This window comes from Micromys minutus (genome assembly GCF_963924665.1).
Source record: "Micromys minutus genome assembly, chromosome: 28".
Classification (NCBI taxonomy): Eukaryota; Metazoa; Chordata; class Mammalia; order Rodentia; family Muridae; genus Micromys; species Micromys minutus.
In genome coordinates, this window is record NC_137963.1 from 18,523,457 (window position 1) to 18,543,784 (window position 20,328).

The 20,328-nt window shown below is 41.8% G+C and overlaps 1 protein-coding gene across 5 annotated transcripts in view; it reads right to left on the reverse strand.

Moving 5' to 3' along the window:
* MUSK (muscle associated receptor tyrosine kinase) overlaps positions 1-20,328 on the reverse strand; it is a 98,026-nt gene that overhangs the window by 14,339 nt on the left and 63,359 nt on the right. For 3 of the 5 annotated variants that reach the window (XM_080940029.1, XM_080940028.1, XM_080940027.1), the window contains 4 exons: positions 19,356-19,519; positions 4,697-4,960; positions 3,204-3,379; positions 2,552-2,575 (listed from right to left, as the gene is read on the reverse strand). In XM_080940029.1, coding sequence (XP_080796155.1) covers positions 2,552-2,575; positions 3,204-3,379; positions 4,697-4,960; positions 19,356-19,519 — 628 coding nt within the window. The remainder of the gene's footprint in view (positions 1-2,551; positions 2,576-3,203; positions 3,380-4,696; positions 4,961-19,355; positions 19,520-20,328) is intronic. The other 2 variants (XM_080940031.1, XM_080940030.1) reach the window with 1 other exon arrangement.

Here is a 20,328-nt window from a genome sequence, read left to right on the forward strand (position 1 = left end):
CGACATCCCACAGAAGTAACGTAATACGGCGTCATAATGTGTTTAAGAAGGTATTTACTTCACCTCAGCAAAAGATATTAAAGTAAAACAAACCCAGAAACTACTGAAAGCCCCACTCCCACGTTGAGTGAGTAGACAGTAAGGCAAAGATGAAGAAGGACTTTAAAAATCCCTCTAATGCCCCTAAATGAACTAATAATGACACTTGTAATTTATTAAGAAACCAAAAGTCAAGATGGCTCAGTGGCTTAAGGTGTCTACTGCTGAGCCTGGCGAACTGGCTTTGATTTCCAGGACTCACAGTAGAACTGACTCTCATAAGCTGTCCTCTGACCTGTGCATGCATGGGAACAAACATGTGTACACACACATATGTATGAACAGACACATGCACACACACACAAACATGTACACACACATGTACGAACAGACACATGCACACACACACACACAAACATGCACACACATGTACGAACACACACAAACATGCACACACATGTACGAACACACACAAACATGCACACACACACACACACACACACGCCCACACGCACACACTCACTCTAAATGTAATAAGATCTTTTTAGAAATCATCAAGCAAGCGATATTTGAGGAGTCACTACATTCCATCTAACCCAAGTCGCTGTGTGTAATAAGGACACTGTTGGATTCCTAACTCACTATAAGATAAGAGAGCTGGCTTAAAATCATGTCATTTAACATTGCAAGCATCATACGGCAAACAGGGTATCCTGAAGCAACAGCAATGAAAACCCCCTGTGGTGGTTTCTATAGAAACGGCCTCCATAGGCTTGGGCATCTGAACGTTTGCCCACAGAGAGTGGGATACTGGGGGTGTGGCCTTATTAAAGCAGGTTGGAGGAAGTGTGTCACCGTGGGGGTAGGCTTTGGGGTCTTCTAGATTCAAGCTTTGCCCAGTGTGGCACACAATCTCTTTCTTCTGCCTGTGGTAGAACTCTCAGCTCCTTCCCCAGCACCATATCAGCTGCATAGCACCTTATTTCCCACCATGAGGATGAACAAAATCTCTGGAAGTGTAAGCCAGCCCCAGCTTAATGATCGTCTTTATAAGAATGACAGTGATCACGGTGTCTCTTCACAGCAATGAAACCTAACTAAGACACCAAAAACTAAGCCTTGCTCCATTCACGCCCAGAGGATTCTATATTACAGATAAGTTGGGAGAAAGGACTTTGAGTCTTTTTACTTCAAAGAAATGACAAATAGGTGCATAGGAGACAGGTGTATCTGAATTTGAACATTCTGTAGATATTAAAACGTGATACAATACTCCTCAAATATGTCCAAGTAAAAAGAAACTTAAAAGGAATTTTAAATCCTAGATTGTACGCCACACCAAACACAGTAGAACACACACACACACACACACACACACACACACACACACACACACACATCTGGAGGACCTCCCCCAGGCAGCCACACTTTTTAAAGTTTTCCAGCTGATGTTAATGTGCAGAATGAATAAAGAATCATTCTGAGCCAATGTATTGAGGCACACATCTGCAATCTCAGAATTTCAGCATCAAAGCCAAAACGTCTGAGGCCAGCCTGAGCTACTTAATGGGGCCATATCTAAACACACCCAGTATTTAGGATGTGGCTCACATGTGGACTGTTTGTCTGGAATTGAATTGGCCATGAAACTCACTCCTCATCACCACCAAAATCCCTGCTGGATTTGAGCACCTTCAAAGGATACCAGTTCTTCAGTTAAAGACAACGGCAAGAGTGGTCTTTAAAATGTCAGTTTTTAAAGCACACAATGTTGAGTGGGAGAGAAAGAAGCTTTATCTGGGAAGGGTTGAGTGGAGGGGTGTAGGAGATCAAATTATGTTATATAAAACTCTCCAAAAGCTACTAACAAGTGAGCGCAGTCAGGAGTGATATTCCAACGACACACTAAGACATTTTCTCTCTGTTACACATAGAATGACTGACTTTTAGGCAAAAACCAAAATATTTTGCAAAGGGAGAATGTGGAAGATTTAGTGTTCTTTTCTCCCCACGCCCCTTGGGCCAAATACCAAGAAGATCTAAAATTAATATAGGATTTGTGTCTAAAAGCTCAGGGACTAAAAGAAGATGAAGAAAAGAAAAAGAAAAAAAAGAAAAAATCAAGTACTCCTATTTTCAAAATAGACTTATCACAAATAAAGATCACAAATCACCTCAACAGAGGAAAAAAAATAGCATTTGTTCCCATCCAGAAATAATTACATAATACAACATTGTCACTGCAAAATCGGAAGGCTACGTCTAAACTTGGCTGATTTCACCAGCATGTGAAGTATAGAACAGTCCAGCCATCTTGAGATAGAAGATGGAATTTGTTTCACTCACTGCCACACAGTCTCCGTGCTCTACTCAGAAGCTAAGGGATGAGCCTTGTGCACGGTGCCCCCGATGCTCGCCCGAGACATTGTGTTCTGGATCTAGAGATGTGTAGGGTGAATATATACATACACGAATCCACTTACAGACACAGATTTCAGACAAAATTACTTACTTGTCATGTTTTCTTTTTTATAATCTGAGGGGGAAAGGATAAAAATTGGTTTTAAGTCAGCGTTAAGATACCTCCTAGACCCTGTGAGCTACAGCTAAGAAATGCCGTGTTCCCTCTCAGCGTTTACACGAGGGACGGAAGAGCATTCAAATGTGAGGAGTGCGTCTTTGAAATGAAACCAGTCATCATGCAGTGGCTCGGCTGTGCTTTGCGAGGTCAGCGTTTTCAAACATGTGGCTTTATTTCTGCATGCTTAAAACATCTGCGTCACTGGCGGAGGACGAGGATTGTTTATTCCGTTACACCATTCCTCTGACAAACTGTAAAATGTTTCCTAGCCATTTTTGCATACATTCCAGAAAATGTCACACTTGTAAGATCCTCTGTGAAATAAAGCAAGATCCAAGCAGCTGTTAAAAGCGCCCTTTAATTTATTTGAAAACAAACGAAACGAGTCTTTATTATGATAAACTATGCAATTAGGAGAGCTTTAGGATTCCGCTATTACGTGTGTGGAAATGGCAAAGCGAACACCATTATTAGAACAGCCCAGAGAGCCGAAAAATGTTAGGAGCTTTCAGTGCACACCTTACTTGACTGAGAATGGTAAAACCTCCTTAACTTCCAAAGTCTGGGGGAAAGTCTTTGTTACCTAAATACGGCAGTCTTGTGCAGGCTGTGGGGTTCTGGTGCATGCTGGGAAGCTTGCTGCACTCTGGTACCGGGAGGAGATGCATCCCCGACCTGTAGAGTCCCCGGTGGGTCTTTCTTTCCATTGCCAGCCATTCCTTTGCACAGAAGAGCTCCTTGACTGCCAGGCAGTACTCTCTGAAATGTCGTAAGGCAAGCAAGACTTGGTGCATCACCATGAGCTGAAGCCAAACCTGCAGTGGGGCTTACATTTTCTATTTATGAAACATCATCACATCATAGCATTTTTGCCTATAAAAGCATTTTTTAAAAAAATGACTATACCTTAAATAACGCAAGACATTAAAGATACGGTGTACTATGCTGTGAAATTAAGTACTATCCTGTTTAGTTTTTTTTTTTTTTTAATTTAGAAAGAATTAGATAAGAGTCCTGGTAGATCCTCTCTTAAAGTTCATATTAAAACAAAGGTACAGGGCTGGGGAGGTGGCTTAAAAGCATTTGTTCGCTACCCCTGCAGAAGAACATGTTTAATTTCCAGCACCCTTAGGGTGGCTCACAACCACTCGTAACTGTAGCTCTAGGGGATCCAAAAGGTATTTGTATGGTGCACACACATGCATACAGGAAAACATTCATACACACAAAGTAAAATAAATAAACCTTAAAAATAAAGATACAAAACCAAGGCTGAGAATTTAAACAATATACAAGCTAAGGAGCAGGGGCCATCGCCTTGGGGCTGATGGGCAGAGCTCGAGAAAGGAACTCACTACACTTTGAGGTTCTGCTTGCTCTGGTCCTTGGAACACGGCTTACAGGAGCGCTTTGGGTTCCTTAGCCAGCCCTTCCCCGGAGAAGCAGAGGCCCGCCCTCAGTGTAGCCCTTAGGTTTGGGCAGGTTGTGTAGTAACTGGGGGAGCTGAAGGAAGACTGAATGCGCTAACCGGAATCTGGACGCTAATTCCTGTTTAAGTTTACTAGGACAAATTGCATCAGGAGGAACCTGGGTAATTCCAAATTTAGATTGGCAGGGCTAATAATAAGAGGAAAATAACTTAAAAGGGAAAAATAACTGAAGTACCTAGGGGCCTGGGTATAGCCCAGTACATACACACACACACACACACGTGCGCATACAAACACATACACATACATACACCACACACACATACACATTGAGAGAGAGAAAGAATATGGCAGGTGTCCTATATTTTTATCAAGGAGGGCATTTTATTTGTGTATGCACACATATATCACAGAGCTTGTCTGTGGTGTACAAGACAACTTTCTGACTGAGCCAGATTCTAATATTGTATCATAGATTGCCGTCGGTGGTTATAATGGGAGGAATTTTGTCCCTTTAACTATTTCTTTTGGGTGAATGGCAAAATTAGTCTGACCTACCGTTCATGGCAATTCCCTCTTTGGCAAACTGTTGGCATACAGGGGGAAAACAAGGAATTTCTCACTCACTCGTTTTTTAAAGTTTTACCTGCAAACAGGCATGGGAGTAGGTACCACTCCAGGGCTACACTCTTGGAAGAGGTGATTACACAGCAGAGCCTCCGCGGCTGGCCGGCAGAGTGGGCTCACAGCCTTCAGCTCATTCCACGCAGCGTGAATCAGCAGCTCCTGGGCCTCCTCGGGGTCCGGATAGGAGGTGTTGAAGAAGACAAGAACATCTTTCGACAGGACTGCATCACACACCTCCCCTCTGTACTGGGCACAGTAGCCCTTGCTGTCTTTCTGTGCTTTACTGAAAGAAATGATGGGCAGCAAAGACGATCATATCATATGCCATTTCTTGGCATCATCCCCCCCCCTCACACATCTGCATCACAGAAATACAGCGAGACTGTCCTGGCAAATGTATTGAAATATTTCTTAGGAATGTTCTCCCCATTTCCAGCACCAACCGTGTCATTGCTAGGTACCTCAGGCTGTGACAAAGGCTGTGGAAAGCTTTGGAAATGGGCAAGAGCAAGGTGAATTGGGGCCTTTGGGTTGTTTATGTTATGCATGGATATATGATTGTTCTTACTACAGCCAGCTCACATAATTCCTGCACATAAGCTGGAGTAATTCAAGAAAGGCATCCATCGTGATGGATAACAGGCGAGAAAACATAATAGTAGCAATCTGTTACTGCAATGCTTAGTACATTCCCATCTTGGCTACATTTTGGCTTGTTTATTGGGACAGTGGTACCTCAGAGGCTCACTGATAATACTTATTGGATATTTACACGTGTAGGCAGCATCGTGGTCTACTGTGTTTTATGGTTCACATCAGACCTGTATCATTGACTGGATGGGAAAGTTAGGTTATTTTTCTTATCTAAATGTATACTATGAATTTTAGATGCTTACTATTGAGATTTAGCTTTGTGTTACCATTCCATAAAAGACTTAAAAATCAGAAGATCCAATCAACTGGAATTTCTGAACACATTTAAACCACATTTAAATGGTTAAGGAAGACCGTTTGAATTTGAAAAACTTGATGCTCAATAAATTGACACTGTCTGGTCTTTGAAAGAAACCTGTTAGAATGCGACACATTACATTCAAATACAAGAGTATCAGTTTGGGTTGGTCATTTGTTAATTTGCCATCAGGGTTATTCGTGTACCATTTAACTCATAATGGATATTTAAAATGAAAAAACCTTGAATAAGAAAATAACCCACTTAGGAAACTCAATCCATGCTGGCACTAAAAAAAAGCATTTAGAGCCATGGTTGCTGAAGTTAAAAAAAATCAGAATAATAAGGAATAAAGAAATAGCTCAGACTGGCTGGCAACGGGTCTGACATGTTGTTATATCTTGGTGAAATGAGAGATGAATAAAAGCAGAAAAAAAATTTTGCTCCATATAAAAGTTAAACAATTTTTCCCATGCCTCTGGGCTCAGAGTTACTCCTCCAGGTCCTAACATCCAGTGCTAACTACAGACAGAAGCTAATTTTGGTGTTTTTGGTTTTCCCCATGAACATCAAAATATAACACACAATGGCGATTTTCCTGTAATTGCACAAGCAAAACACCCTTTTTCTTTTTTGGAAAAGAAAAGGACACTATAGAAATTTGACTTTAAGCTAAGGATGCAGCCTTGCGGTAACCCTTGATATTTAAAAATTGTTATATTTAATCTTTACACACCAAGAAAACTTCAACTATTTCCATTTTATGTTTTGTTTTACATGTACTTTATGCTCATTGTAAGTAGTAAGTTTCCAATGCTATCAAACCTTTTAAAAAATCAAGTACTGACAAAAATATATTCATATAGTTTTATGCAAAAATGCTTTTAAAATCTATACATTTATCTCTGTTGTTTTAAAATAAAGTTGTTTAATTAAAAAAAAAACAGAAAATTGACTTTAAAAATGACTTAGAAATAAGGAAATAGCAGCCAGTTTCTCTATAAATTCCTGTTGCTTCCTTATTGAAAACTTAGCAGATCTTTGGAACAATGGTAGCATGATCTAAAGAAATGAGTCATTATTTATTTTTTAAAATATTAACCAAATAACCCCCCCCCCAAAGAATAAAAGAACAAAAGTGAGTCGAATAGGTTTTTGATAAAACCCTTAGATAGCACACCTGCTTTTATTAGCTCCACAGCCCAAGCATATGCATACGTTGTGTATCATTAGTGTATGACAAGATACTTCATATATATCCAGGAATCCTAACTGTACCTACCTACCTGTGAATTGCCCAGTCAGTTTTGACATTTTAATTTTTTTAAAAAATATTTATAAAATTCAAATTTTACTTAACTATCAAAATTTAGGTATCAGACATAGAAGCAAATTGAATCATTTAATCCACAGACAACATCCTAAATCTATCGGTAATAATAATATAACAATGAAATAGTAATAATAGTAATAAACCCCTGACTGTTGCTCCCAGCAAGAACTGGTCTTGGAGGTGAACGGAAGGCCTCCAAACCCCTACCTCCTGGTTTTCTGCGGGCTTTTGCACTGCCCACTGAAATCTGGACCACTAATAGGGAAGTCTCACATGCATCTGGTTCTGTTGCTCCATTGAACACTGGGGCAGAGGTCACAGAGGTCCCTTTGCAGAATGCTGATTATTCTGTAATGTTCTGGTAGCCATCTCTTAGAAATAAGAGTTAATGTGCATGCCACCTGTCCCTCCATTACTCCTGGCAAACCTCCTTTGATAGTAAGAAGGAGGGTTTGATTCCGGGCACCTCCTTCACCTCCTCTTATGAAGAACAGCCCTGCAGCCAGTCACTGGAGCATTTATACGATTCTTCCCTTCTCTCTCCACTAACACATGTCTGAATCACATTTTCAAATATTTCCTTCTGGCTTCTATGAAGAAGGCACCATCTATTCCCTTTGAACTTTGTCCAGAGGCCCAGCTATGTCCTGTTTGGTTTATGTCACCCCTTACTGTCGTGGAGGTACTCCTTGGATCTTCCCTTACGTGGCCACTGTTGTATTTCCCCTGCGAAGGGGATGGCCGAGGTCCCCAGCCATTCCTCAAAGCAGCTGCCACGGTTTCCATTTCTTCCTGTTGTCCGAGTGTCATTCACTTGCTAAGGCAGAGGCCAGCAAGTACAACTCAAGACTTGCCAGACTCAATGCTTAAATGTTTGTCTTTTTAATTAGCATTTAACTGACAGAATCTTTGTACAGCATGTATGACATGAAACTTTGAATTGAACTAATTAGCAGGCGATTGTTTCAGATGCATGCTACAATTTGTGGTGAAAACAGTTAAGATCTATTTAGTGATTGTGTTAAAAGAATACCATACACAATGTTAACACTAATCACCTCTTCCTATGGAAGCTCTCTTCAACATCTCTTCAAAATGTCTGGTCGAAATTTCATATCCTTCATATTTTAAAGTTTATGGGCTTTTTTTGTTTTTTTTTACACATTCTTTTTTTTTTTTTTTTCTGAGAGCTAAAAATAGTATCTACATTTTAGGTGGTTGTAGAAACTTAAAAGAAGGACATTTAATGACATGTGGAAACTATATGTGACTTGACTTTATCTCCACAAATAAAGTTTTATTTAAAAGGAAGCCATTTACGCCATTTAGTACACTCTTTGTGCCTGGGTTTCTGTTAAACCAACAGGATAAGGAGTTTTAACAAGGTCTGTACGGCTCACGGAGGGAATATATTAATATCTGACCCTTTGTAGAAAATGTTTGCCAACCTCCGCTGTTGCGTACTGATCAAATGTCACTTTGCTCAACTGCCAAGCACAGTGTCCCCAGCGAGGAGAACATGACCTTCCTGAAAGCCTCCAGTGCTTCCTGCAAGTGGAAGTGAAGAGCCACTTACCACACAAACTGCGCTCCAGTGTACAGAAGCAATGGGCTTTTTTATTATTAAAAAGTAAAAAAATAGAGAAAGCTGATTTTATCGCTCCCAGAAGCTAAGAGAAAGAGTAAAGGTTGGGCGGGTGGGGCGGGGGAGGGGCTGAGCAGAGCTGGAGGACCGGGGAAGAATATGATAATAATATCCTATATGAAATTCTTAAAGAACAAATAAAATAAAATGAATATATTTCTAAACTAAAAAGTTACGTCTCCTAAACAGATATTTTATATATTACATGTTTGTATATAATAAATTGTATTGTTCATACACATAAATATCATAATTGAATTGTAAACGCACTTTTGTTTCCAGCATTTTTGTGTTCTAGATACTGGAAACATTTGCCCGTGTCTTTAGCAAACAAAGCTACTACTCAATTTCCTTCATGAGCATAAGCATTTGTGAATAATATTCACAATTCTAATTTCCTTTTAATAGGTTTCTAAATGTGGATTTTTTTTAATATCCATCGATACAACCATTTTAAGACTAGCAGTAACAATTTCAAAGTTGGAAATTATAAAACAGCCATTTTTCTCATCATCAGAAGAATTTTAGAGTATTTATGTTATCACAAGAAGAAGGTGTCTGGGCAGCGCTTCCTGTTTCTTGAGAGATGGTCTCCCTTGGTTTCGACCTGAAAACTTCATGACCTTCTGCCCAGGCTTCCCAGTGCTGGGGGTCATTTAACTTCCATCAGGTTTAAACGGCTTCGTTGGAGTTTACTTCCATGGAGATGATCTATGTCTACTCTTTTTTATTTTATTTATAAAAAAATAAATTACTGGATTTTATTTTATCTTATTTATGATTCCAGTATTATACTGTCTTACAATTAATCTTTATGTGCAAAATAAAATAAAGTCTCTAGGGACCTGGTAGTATATAAATTGGTTTTGTTTTTCCATCTCTAATGTTTACAGTAATAGAGTACTTGGCTTTTTAAAAAGCTGGGAGGGCCGTTGTGTTAACAGGCTGGTTGTGTCTTCATGGTCAAATGGTGTAACTTACCTGCTTGCACCATATGGCTTGTCAGTAGACACTGGGCTTCACTGTAGAGTTCTTAAGAGGGGGTGCACTGCCTCTGCGAGCCATGGAACCACTTAAAAGCTAACAGCTGATCTCCAAAGAGCACATCCCAGCTGTACATCCAGAGATGCGATTTAGAAGGAACCACATTTCACTGTGTAGTGAGTTGATTTTCCTTGTGGAATTGGAATCAGTGTCTAGAGTTTTATATTCTTCTCGGTTTCTGTGCAGTGGTGGTGAATCTGAATTCTGGAGTCTGTCCAGGCGTTGATGGAGGCCTAGCACCTTGTGACCTGTTGTGACCTGTATGATCTGGAAACTCTTGCTGCACCTGGATCCTTGTACAAAAAAGTACAAAAAAAAAAAACAAAAACAAAAATACTGCTCCCTAAAGTCCCTGTAATGTCAAGATGTGAACAGGAATCATGATACTATCTGGCATGATCATAATTGCTATGAATTAATTATCTGTACTTGGGACACTATATGGGATTTTTAAAGCTGTTTTTGTTTTGTTTATTCACCTGTTCGTTTTGTTTGTTTGCTTGTTTTATTTTGTTTTTTGTTGGTGGTGGTGGTGGTAGTTTCCTGAGACAGGGTCTCATTTAGCTAAGGCTGGTTTTGAACTCTTGATTCTTCTCCTTTAACCTGCTATGACAGCTACGCATCACCGCACATAACTAATCGTTCCATTGTTACTTCATCTTTCATCTGTTTGTTTTGAGACAAGGTGTCATGTCATACAGCTCAGCCTTAAATTTACTATGTAGCCTACACTATCCTCAGATACACTATGTAGGCCACTCTAGTCTTAAACGTCTGACCCTCTTCACTCAAGGATGGGATTAAAGGTATGAACTTCTGTGTCAGATTACCACATAGAGTCTTAATGAAAGCCAATGTTAGCAATTCTGTATCTTAAAAAAACCCACTGTAAATAAAAACTTCTATAAGTTGATTTCTCTTGGAAAAACATATATAGAGGTGCTTTGAGTCAGTCTTGAGTTGTGTTTCTAGATGTTCCATTTCTAGCTGAGTGAGTCTCCAGTGTAGATTCTCACTTTTGTTCCTGAAAATGGGGAGAGCCACAGTTCCTACTTCACAGGGATCGCCTGAGCAGCATCTAACACATGGGAAATGTTCAGTTGACATTCGTTACCTTTATATCCCGTTTATAAAAATACTAAATGGATTTGGTCATTAGACATGTCTAAAAAGTTAATGGCGCTCAGCAGGCAAATCATTGACACGTTGAATTAGAACCACAGATGACGTGAAACATTGAGTAATAATGGACGCTTACCTCCACTCTGGCAACAGAAAAGAAGGGTCCAGGGGAAAACATAGGGGAGCGTGGAGGAAGAAAGAAAGAAAGAGAGAGAGAAAGTCAGCACACAGTCATCTTAACCACTATAAGATTCAGTGAGGTTCTCTGCCTTTTCAAGGAAGCTGGAAAGTACATTAACAGATGGAGTTGGGAGAGAGTAAGACGGGCCTGCCCCAGGGAGCTGCAATCTTTTCAGATGGCAGCAGCCATGGGCACCACTGGCCACATATGAGAGAAAATACCCATTTTACCGAATTTTCCAATTAACTTGATAAGGTAGACAAATGTTGAGAGCCGTTCGTGCCGCACCCAAACATGGCGCTGGCTTCCCGCCGATGACTCAGCAAACAGAGCTGTTGCCCAGCCAAGAGACTTAGAGCGCATGCGCCACATACGTCACAGCCCGCTCTCGGGGCATGCTAATGAGTTACTGGAGGGCGCACCAATCAGGTAGCGACACGAGTCTCCTGGGCATATATAAGCAGTGCATTTTCCTTCCACGTGGGTCCCCTGCTCAGAGAGCTGTACAATAAAGGTTGTTCACAGAAGAATCCTGTTGTTGCATGCCTTTTCCTGCCGGCAGGAAGTGGGGCGCGCAACAAACAAACAGATAGGAAAATAAAATAGCTAGATGATAGATAGATACATAGATAGATTGACGATAGATGGATGATAGATAATAAATAAATAGATCAATTAATGATAGATAAATAGATGATAGAGAGATGATAGATAGATAGATAAATAGATAGATAGATAAATTGATTGATAAATGGTGATAGATTGACAGATGGTGGATAGATAATAGAGATAGATGTAGATATATGTGAATAGATAAATGATAGATATTAATATGTCTTACTAGCCCTGGGAATAGAGTTTAAATTGCTGGCTTTATCATTATTAGTCAGAGGAACTGCATCGGAGAGAGGGCTGAATCTCTGAACAGGAAATCCACTTGCTCTTTGCCCTATGAATCCTCTTCTCCTTTGATATGAAGGAGCTAGAACAGAGGAAGAAGGGGCGCCGGTTACACAGCAGTAGCCATATTCTTCTGTTCTCCCAGGTTCCTGGAGGAATAGCTGCCTGTCGGTGGGCAGACGGAAGCAGAGGAATTCATAAGGGAATAATAAGACTAGAGGTTTAAACTAGATTAGATTGCTGTAATTAACCCTTAAGCATCACCCTAGACCTGTGGGATCTGCTTAAAAGCTGTAATGAATTTGATTCCCTAAGGGAAAAGAAGATTCTAAAACGGCTAATTTCTTAGCACCCAGCGACTGGAGGAGACTAACAGTTTTCTCTGTGTGCATGTCAAGTCTAGATTTCAGTACACTGGTCACACATGTCATCTTGAAACTTGCCATCTCTCTGTTTCCTATTTATAAGCCATTTGATACTATTTTAATATGTATTAATATAATTATTATACTATATTGATATATTAATAATCAATGTTATAGTTATATACATATACACACACACACACACACACACACACACACACACACACACACACATATATATATATATATAACTTAATCATAGAATTTGCTAACAAAGATTCCCAAACTCCGAACCCTCACTCCTCTCCACATGAGTTGCTTAGCTGGGAGCAGAGGCCTAGTGCCAAGCAAAGCTGTGTTCCTTTAGGACAAATCACCATCACATTCAGTACTGGAAACTCAAAGGCTCCGGAGTGACCATAGGGGAAATGTCAAGAGCAGTGTAAGGCCCGTAAGATTTCATCCCACCAGGGGAGTTACTGGAAATCACCACCATATGCCTCAGACTTAATTTCCATTCTGAAAAATCAAACCTAGTGTGTTGAGTTACACAGAATAGGCTGGAAGACTCCTGTTTGCAGTCAGAAGATGCTGCTGGTGTGGAGGAGATGGTTCAGCGGTTAAAACACTTGCCAGGTAAGGGTAAGGGGAGTTTGCAGCCCTAGAATCCCACAAACATGCCCAGTGGGTGTGATGTAATCCCAGCCTCAGAAAGGCAGAGACAGGATCCTCAGAGCAAACTGGCTAGCAAGACTAGCCACATCTGTGAACTCTGGGTTTGATTGAGACACCCTACTTCAGTGCTTAGTGTGGAAGTGCAATGGAGGATAATTCCGAACAGCAACTTCTAGCCACCCTTTTGTACACCTGCAATCACACAATCCGTCCACACACATGCAGGGGGAAATCATATAAAATTGGAAAAAGGAATAAAAATGAGAGGTGGGGGTTAATAATCCTTCCCACAAATTTTGACTTAAGAATTAGGATTTAGATTTTACTGAATTGCAGAGAAGCCAGCAGAGATTTTTTTAATGAATGAAAAAGCATCTAAGGGCCTGCTGTAGAAAGCACAGAGTTCTCTACTGTAAGCACTGGAATGCTCAAGCCTCATGACAATTCTTCTCTATACAGGTAGAAATGTGTGGAAGGGGAGAGCAGGAAACCCCTCTGCAGAAGCAGCATCTGATGCGGATGAGCAGAGGCAGATCCTAAGAGCAGCTGCGTGGGGAGACACTGACCCATGATGGAGCCGAGGTCACATGTATAAAGATGTCCTTATTCTAAGTTTCTATCAGGGACTTAACAATGTGAGCAAATGCCAAAGAGGACCCAGAAACAGCGAGGACAAAAGCCACTTCCAGGTTAAGGACAAGAAAGTAAAGAGAGGCAACACCAACTCAAGGGTGGTTATAAAAAAACTGGGGTTCTCTCATCGCTGAGCAACCATGTGTTTCTAAAATAAAGGTACCGACATACCTCTTTTACATCCCCCTCCCTGCTCTTCCTTTCTCTTCTCCTCTCCCTCTTTCTCCCTCCTCTCTCCCTTTCAACAGTGAATGGCTAAGGAACCAGGAACCGAGTCCATGAAATGTTTAATTATTTTCTTTCTCAAACTAGATGTCTTTTCAACCTCTGAGCTTTTCAACTTATTTGCAATATCATTGAAATTATCTGGAAAAGTCGGTAAAGTGTTGGTCCCTCCTCTGACACACATCATTTACAATGGCAGGAAGCTTCCTGTTCATGCTTTGCACACTTCACTGTGAAATATTTGGTAGCAATCGAGAATAACTACCGGCCTACGCTCATTTATTCTTTCCCCTTTTGCTAAGAACAAACCCAAAGCCCATTCAGTCACTTTAAAATCCAGATGACGTTACAAGGAAATGTCAGACCACTTTTTAGAAATAGATAGATACTCTTTACTCATGCTGTAGGAAACACGGAATGGTAAAAGGAAGAAAATATGACCCCAGGTTCATCCTGGTGTTCTAAGACAGATATGTGTTCTTAGAAGTTTGGACCTCGTTGTGTGATGCGAAGGACTGTCCTGGTTAGCATTATCTGTCAACTTGACAAGCCTAGAGTTATCCGAGAAGAGAACATTAATGGAGGAAGCCTTTGAGCAGGTTGTCTTTGTTAATTTATATAGGAGAGACTGATCCTCCCACTCTGGGCAGTTCCACCCTTAGGCAGATATTCCTAGGCTGCATCAAAAGCCAACAGAGTATAACCTACCTGGTGGCCGAGCTAGTAGGTACCATTTTTCATGGCTCCTGCTTATACTTCCTGGCTGTGAAGTGAGGTCAAGCAGGCCTGCCTTTAAGATCCTGCCTTGGCTTCCCTCAGAGACAGACTGTGACATGGAGTTGTAAATTGGAGGAAACCCTTTCCTCTCCTAAATTGTTTTGGCCAGGGTACTTCACATACAAACAGAAATGAAGCTAGAATAGGGGTTGCTAATGCCACCAAAAGTGGAAAATGCATCTGCGAATCCCTGTGAGTGTTCTAAGGACAACCCAGGGGTCATTGCTCTACCTTAGAGCTAAGGGTTCTTGTGACAAAGAGAATGCATCTTGCCAAAAACACATTTATCCTGCAATTATTAAATCATAGCTCAGCCTTTTGGGGTTCTGATGATAAGGAAAGCAAGCTTCCTGGTTCATGGGGAGAGGCTCATGGACATTTTGTGACTCCTTTAATGACTACTACCAGATGTAAACGTCCCAGAAAGAAATAACATTATTTTTCTTAAACAACTGGCAAGGGTCCGAGCAACGGATGGCTGGTGACTGGAAAGGCAAAGGTTAACCTTATTTCTCTTCATTATCCTTCAAACCCTAAATATATCAAGAGACAAAATCCTAAACACAGACTATACCAGCTCTTTGCACATCCAGTTTCCCTGCTGTGATGAGTAAACAAACAGAGCAAGACTTCCAAGTGCATTCGTGGCATGGAGGTGACAGGGGACCACGCACTGCTGGGGTATGAAGGAGGGAAGGCTGAAAAGGAGGCAACAGGAGAGGAAATAGGGGACACTGACAGAGGGACAAAAGGATACATCTTGTCCGACTGAAGCCCCACTTTCTCTAGCAATGCCCCCAGAAGCCATCAGAGACAGGGCTGTCAGTAGAACAGGTGTCATTCCTAGACTCTGGGAAACCTGAGGAGACTGCGGCCATCTTGGTTAGACATCACCATCTTCAGTCTCTGGGTGAGCATGGGGCTAAAGATCTCATTTGCATCACAGTGCCCTCGCCTCCCTGGAAGACTAACCAACAGAGCACTCCACAGTTCGAAGGTAGTTCTGGAATTCCAGAGAAGTCTTTGCCAAGCATCTGTCAGGTCTGACTGACAAGAAGAATTGAGAAAATGCCATAAGGCCGTGGTAATGGCCGTGGTGAGAGGTCTTAGTCAGCCACAATAGGGATGCATGAGAGCTGTCTGGGAAAGAGTGGAGAAGGGTCAGGTCTCAGTCAGTGACACCTAACCTCAGGACAGATGAAGAGCTAGAAACCAGAGCAGGAGATAGCACAAGACATGGGGTGATTTCCCCAGCAGATGGGCATGGTTCTGATTTACCATGGCTTCTGAAGCCCTTCTAAGTTATTTTCCTTTTCTGCTTTTTTTTCCCTCTAAGCTCACATTTTCTTACCTGATCCCCAACATTGTGTAACAGGTGACAATGCAGAGGGACAGAATCAGATATTTCTCATGAAGTTCAGAATAACTTCATGTGGGGCCAGGAAGGAGCCAACTTACAAAGCCCTTCCTGGTGCCGTGGGTTCTGCCTGATGTCACCTTTCTAGCTTTTGTAGACCTCACTTTCCAGAACAGCTTTAAGTCTCATTCCTAGGAACCCCAGTTCCTCCAAACTCTAAAGTGACTTCCATACAAGCTCATTGTCAGACTGGTTGATTAATTCAATCATTCGTGGTACCAGTCTTGATGGCCCTTCATCTTACTGAGATGGCTGGTGTCCTTTGTGTGTTCAGCTCTGTGGCTACAACAGTTAGAAAACCCTTCTTTGCTGCTACTTGTCAAGCTCACGTCACTCCACTAGTCCAGCCCCTGTGGCGCTGGGGCTTCCTCAGGTTATCCTTACCCCTGGGTATTGCCTTCTACATGGATGGTCCCACGATTTATGGAGATCTATATCATAAAAAGATTCCACTGGGAAGGCAAGATGGTTCAGTGGATAAAAGGGCTTTTTGCACAGCCTAGCAACCTAAGTTCAGTCTCCAGAATTCTTCTGAAAGTTGGGAAGATAAAATTCTGAGTCCACAGAATTTTACTCTGATCTCTACATATCATGGTATGTGTACACTTTCTCTCTCTCTCTCTCTCTCTCTCTCTCTCTCTCTCTCTCTCTCTCTCTCTCTCTCTCACACACACACACATATTTAAAGTTTAAAAGATGATATCACTGCATGTCACTACATGTTAGGGTTACACATCTCTCTGTTGCTATATTCTATGGTTAGTAGAATTGGATCTGGTTCTCACTGGTTGGGACAGGGATGGGGATGGTTGTCACTCAGTAAGATGTATGTCACTTATGGGTGATGGTTTTTATAGCTTCTGAAAGATCATGCCTTGAGACGAATGTCCTATTTTTGTGGGGTAGAAGTAACTATTTTATTAGGGTCTTTTTCTGTTGTTCACAGTGTTACCTCTAAAACCGTCTTTATATCTATGATGAATAGGCTGTAAGATTACAAGACTAAGGATAGAGGGGTCTTCCCAGGTACTCTGCTGTAGACAAGAGGAAGGTAGAGGGGTGAAGAATTTGGATACACATTTTGTAAGTTGTGGACCCAAATTTCTATATTACAAATAGTTATTACAATAAAAGCCAAACAAGAGGATGAAAAAACAAAACAAAAACCCTCCTCATTAGAAATTCTAAAAAAGAATTTTTAAAAAGTCTCTTACTCTGACATTGTTGCATGTGCCAAAGGAATAGCACACACACACACACACACACACACACACACACACACACACACACACACACACACACACAATGTGGGTGCAGCAGCCTGGGGGAAGAAATCTAAATTGTACTTTGGTTTCTCCCCCCTCGCAAGAGACACATTTCAGGAACATGGAGGGGACATGCAGCTGAGCAGAAAGCCAGCAGGCCAGCCCACAGGGTGACCTCACTGTTAAGGCTCCAGAACAGACTATGCGGGGATTTGATGACTTAGCTGATCTGCTAAGAGCGATGACTCTTTAGAAGGTGCCCAAAGGCAGCACGTCATCCCGGGAGGTTCTTTGACTTCTAACCCAGCTAAGGGATGAAACCGGAAGCTCTCCAGCTTCCGACTTCTCCAGAACCAGGGGGATGGAGAACGCTGCTGAAGTATCCCCTCCCTTTCTTTCCGGTGTCTAGAGAAGAGAGGGAAGTTGGAAGGAGCAGGAACTCTAGCCAAGGATTATCACTAAAAACCCAAGAACTTAATGAATGGGACCCTCTGAAGACTGACAACACTAATATTTATCTTCAGTCTGGGGGGGGGGGGAAGCTAAACTAAATCACACCTGTGCATATGCCCAAACTATCCCCGGGTCAATGGGCTCCTCCTTTCCTTATATGTTGAAATCTCTAGCCTGTATTAACTGGTTCTACTCTAGTGCCACACGCAGACCTCAGTTGTACCCTGGTAGTTCCTCCTCTTCTCTCAGCACCTGCCACTGTTACCATGTTCTGGTGGCGGGCCTCTTCTAGGCTCCTGGCTCACATTCAGCACATTGAACAATTGCATACGAAGTCCATTAGACAAAGCGAAGCATGGTGCAAATGGTAATCCTCTTTTTATTATTATTTTTGGTATGTTGATGGTAATCATCTTTTTATTATCATCTTTGGTATGTTGATGGTAATCATCTTTGGTATGTTGAATCTCTTTGCAGCTTGTCATTGCCTGGAGAAGAGGTAACTTCAACTGGTAGAGCAACCAGACACCCTATAGAAACACAGATCCCACAAGGAGGTAGTAGAGGGATCGTATTTCTCACCTTTGTGGGCATGTTCATGAGGTCTAGCCTTGTCTACTGCTCCTTATATACTCTGTGCTCTCTCTTTCAGGTTAAAAAGCATAGGCACTGTTAGAAAGTTCTCCATTAGAGAAGATCAAAAAAATACGCTGTAATAGAAACAGCGTGCTTCAGGAGCTGGTCCTGAGTTTTCCCAGTGCTGGCTTACATGTTTGGCTAAACACCTGATCCTTCAACAGTAGGCCTGCAAGGAGTCTGACATGCCTGGTATTTCCTGATACAAGGATTATTTCCACCTCTAGGAATCCCACAAATGTGCCCAGAAGCCTTTTGGATATTTAACTTTTAAAAATAACCCTCCACAACACAATGCAGGTAGCCTAGAAATACATGTGTCAGCTGTTTCCCGTGAAGCATGTAAACCCCGTTGTCATTTGGATAACACAGGGAAGTAAAACACAGACACACAAAGCAAAGCAAAACAAAACAAAACATGGCAAAAATTCCCATAAGAAACAGCTGTGTGAAAACTGGTTCACCATGTTAAAAATCTACCAACTTTCAGAGGGCCTTGGGAAGCTTGCTTGCCCCAGAGACAGGGAACGGGAGAGGTTCTAAAATGAAGAGAGGAGCAAAGGAAGGAAGAGTTGAATGATAGAAGGAAGGAACTTAGAACCAAGAAAGGGAGAAGGGAGCAAGAAAGGGAGGGGGAGAGAAAGGAAGAGAGGCAGAAGCAGAGGGAGGAAGAGATGGAAGAAGAAAGAGAGAAAGGGGGCAGGGGAAGAAGAAGGGATGAAGGGAGGGAGGGAGGAAGAGGGAAAGAGAGAGGACTATGGATAGTGTAAAGGAAGAAAGGGGGAAAGGGAAAGAAAAGAGAAATTAGAACGGAGAGAAAAAGAAAAATAAAGTTCTGTAACTTGGTATTCATCATTTGAACAAGAATATTAAGATTTCATTTTTGACACAACAGTCAAAAATCTACGTCTTTATTTGCCCATGTGTGTCCAAATGAACAAGGGGAATAGCTTCAGGGGGACTGAGGTGGTAAAAGAGGGTTTTTCCTCTGCCTGTCTTCCTGGCGCTATGGAGTGCCAGCTGCTACCTTCTGGAGCACTGTAGACTCACAGCACCTACCTGCCACACTGACAGTAGCCGCAGCCTTTGCGGTACTGAATTTCTCTCCGTGCTTATTGGTAGCTATGCACGTGTAGAGTCCTGGCTTTGTGATAAAGAGCTGGAGTCTTGAGTCAATCACTCGGTCTTTCACACTCTCCTGAATGGAGCCTGAAGAAACCTGGTGGGTGTGGACAAAAGAAAAGGTAGAGCTACATTACCTTCTCCGAATAGGCCACATTGGTTGTCTGGAAGGGTAGAGCATTTCAGTTATGATCAACAGGCATGGGAAGAACTGCTAATATAGACACAAGCTCCCTGTCCCTAGGCACGTGCCCTTGTACTACGACTCCTCAATCCCTCTCTCAAGAGGGAGCATCATTCTCCACCCTTTGATCTAGGCTAGCCAGTGATGTGCTCTGAGATCACTTACAAAGCTCGGGCGCACTTTGGCTTGCTTTCTTTGTGAATTTGGAGCCCAGGTCCCTCTGTGAAAAAGCTAGAGAGAGCTTGCTGGATTTGGTGGTTTGAATGAGAACAGGCCCCATAGGCTCATAGGGAGTGGCACTATTAGAAGGTGTGACCTTATTGGAGGAATTGTGTCACTGGGGGTGGGCTTTGAGGTTTCAGATGCTCAAGCCAGGCCCAGTGTCTCTTCCTCTTTCTGCTGCTTGCTGATCCCAATGTAGAACTCTTGGCTCTTTCTCCAGTACTGTCACTGCCTGCATGCTTCCCAGTATGATGATAATGGACTAAACCTCTGAACCAGTAAGCCAATTAAATCTTTTCCTTTATAAGCATCGCCATGGCCACGGTGTCTTTGTATAGCAACAGAAACTCTAACTAAGTAAGACACTAGAGGATGAAATAAACATGTCTCATCTATTCCCCAGAAAAAGCACCAAAACACCAAACCTTATGAAGAAAGATATTCTGAACTAACCAAAACCCACCCAAACTGCCAGGCATGAAAGCCAGACTAGCCCAGTG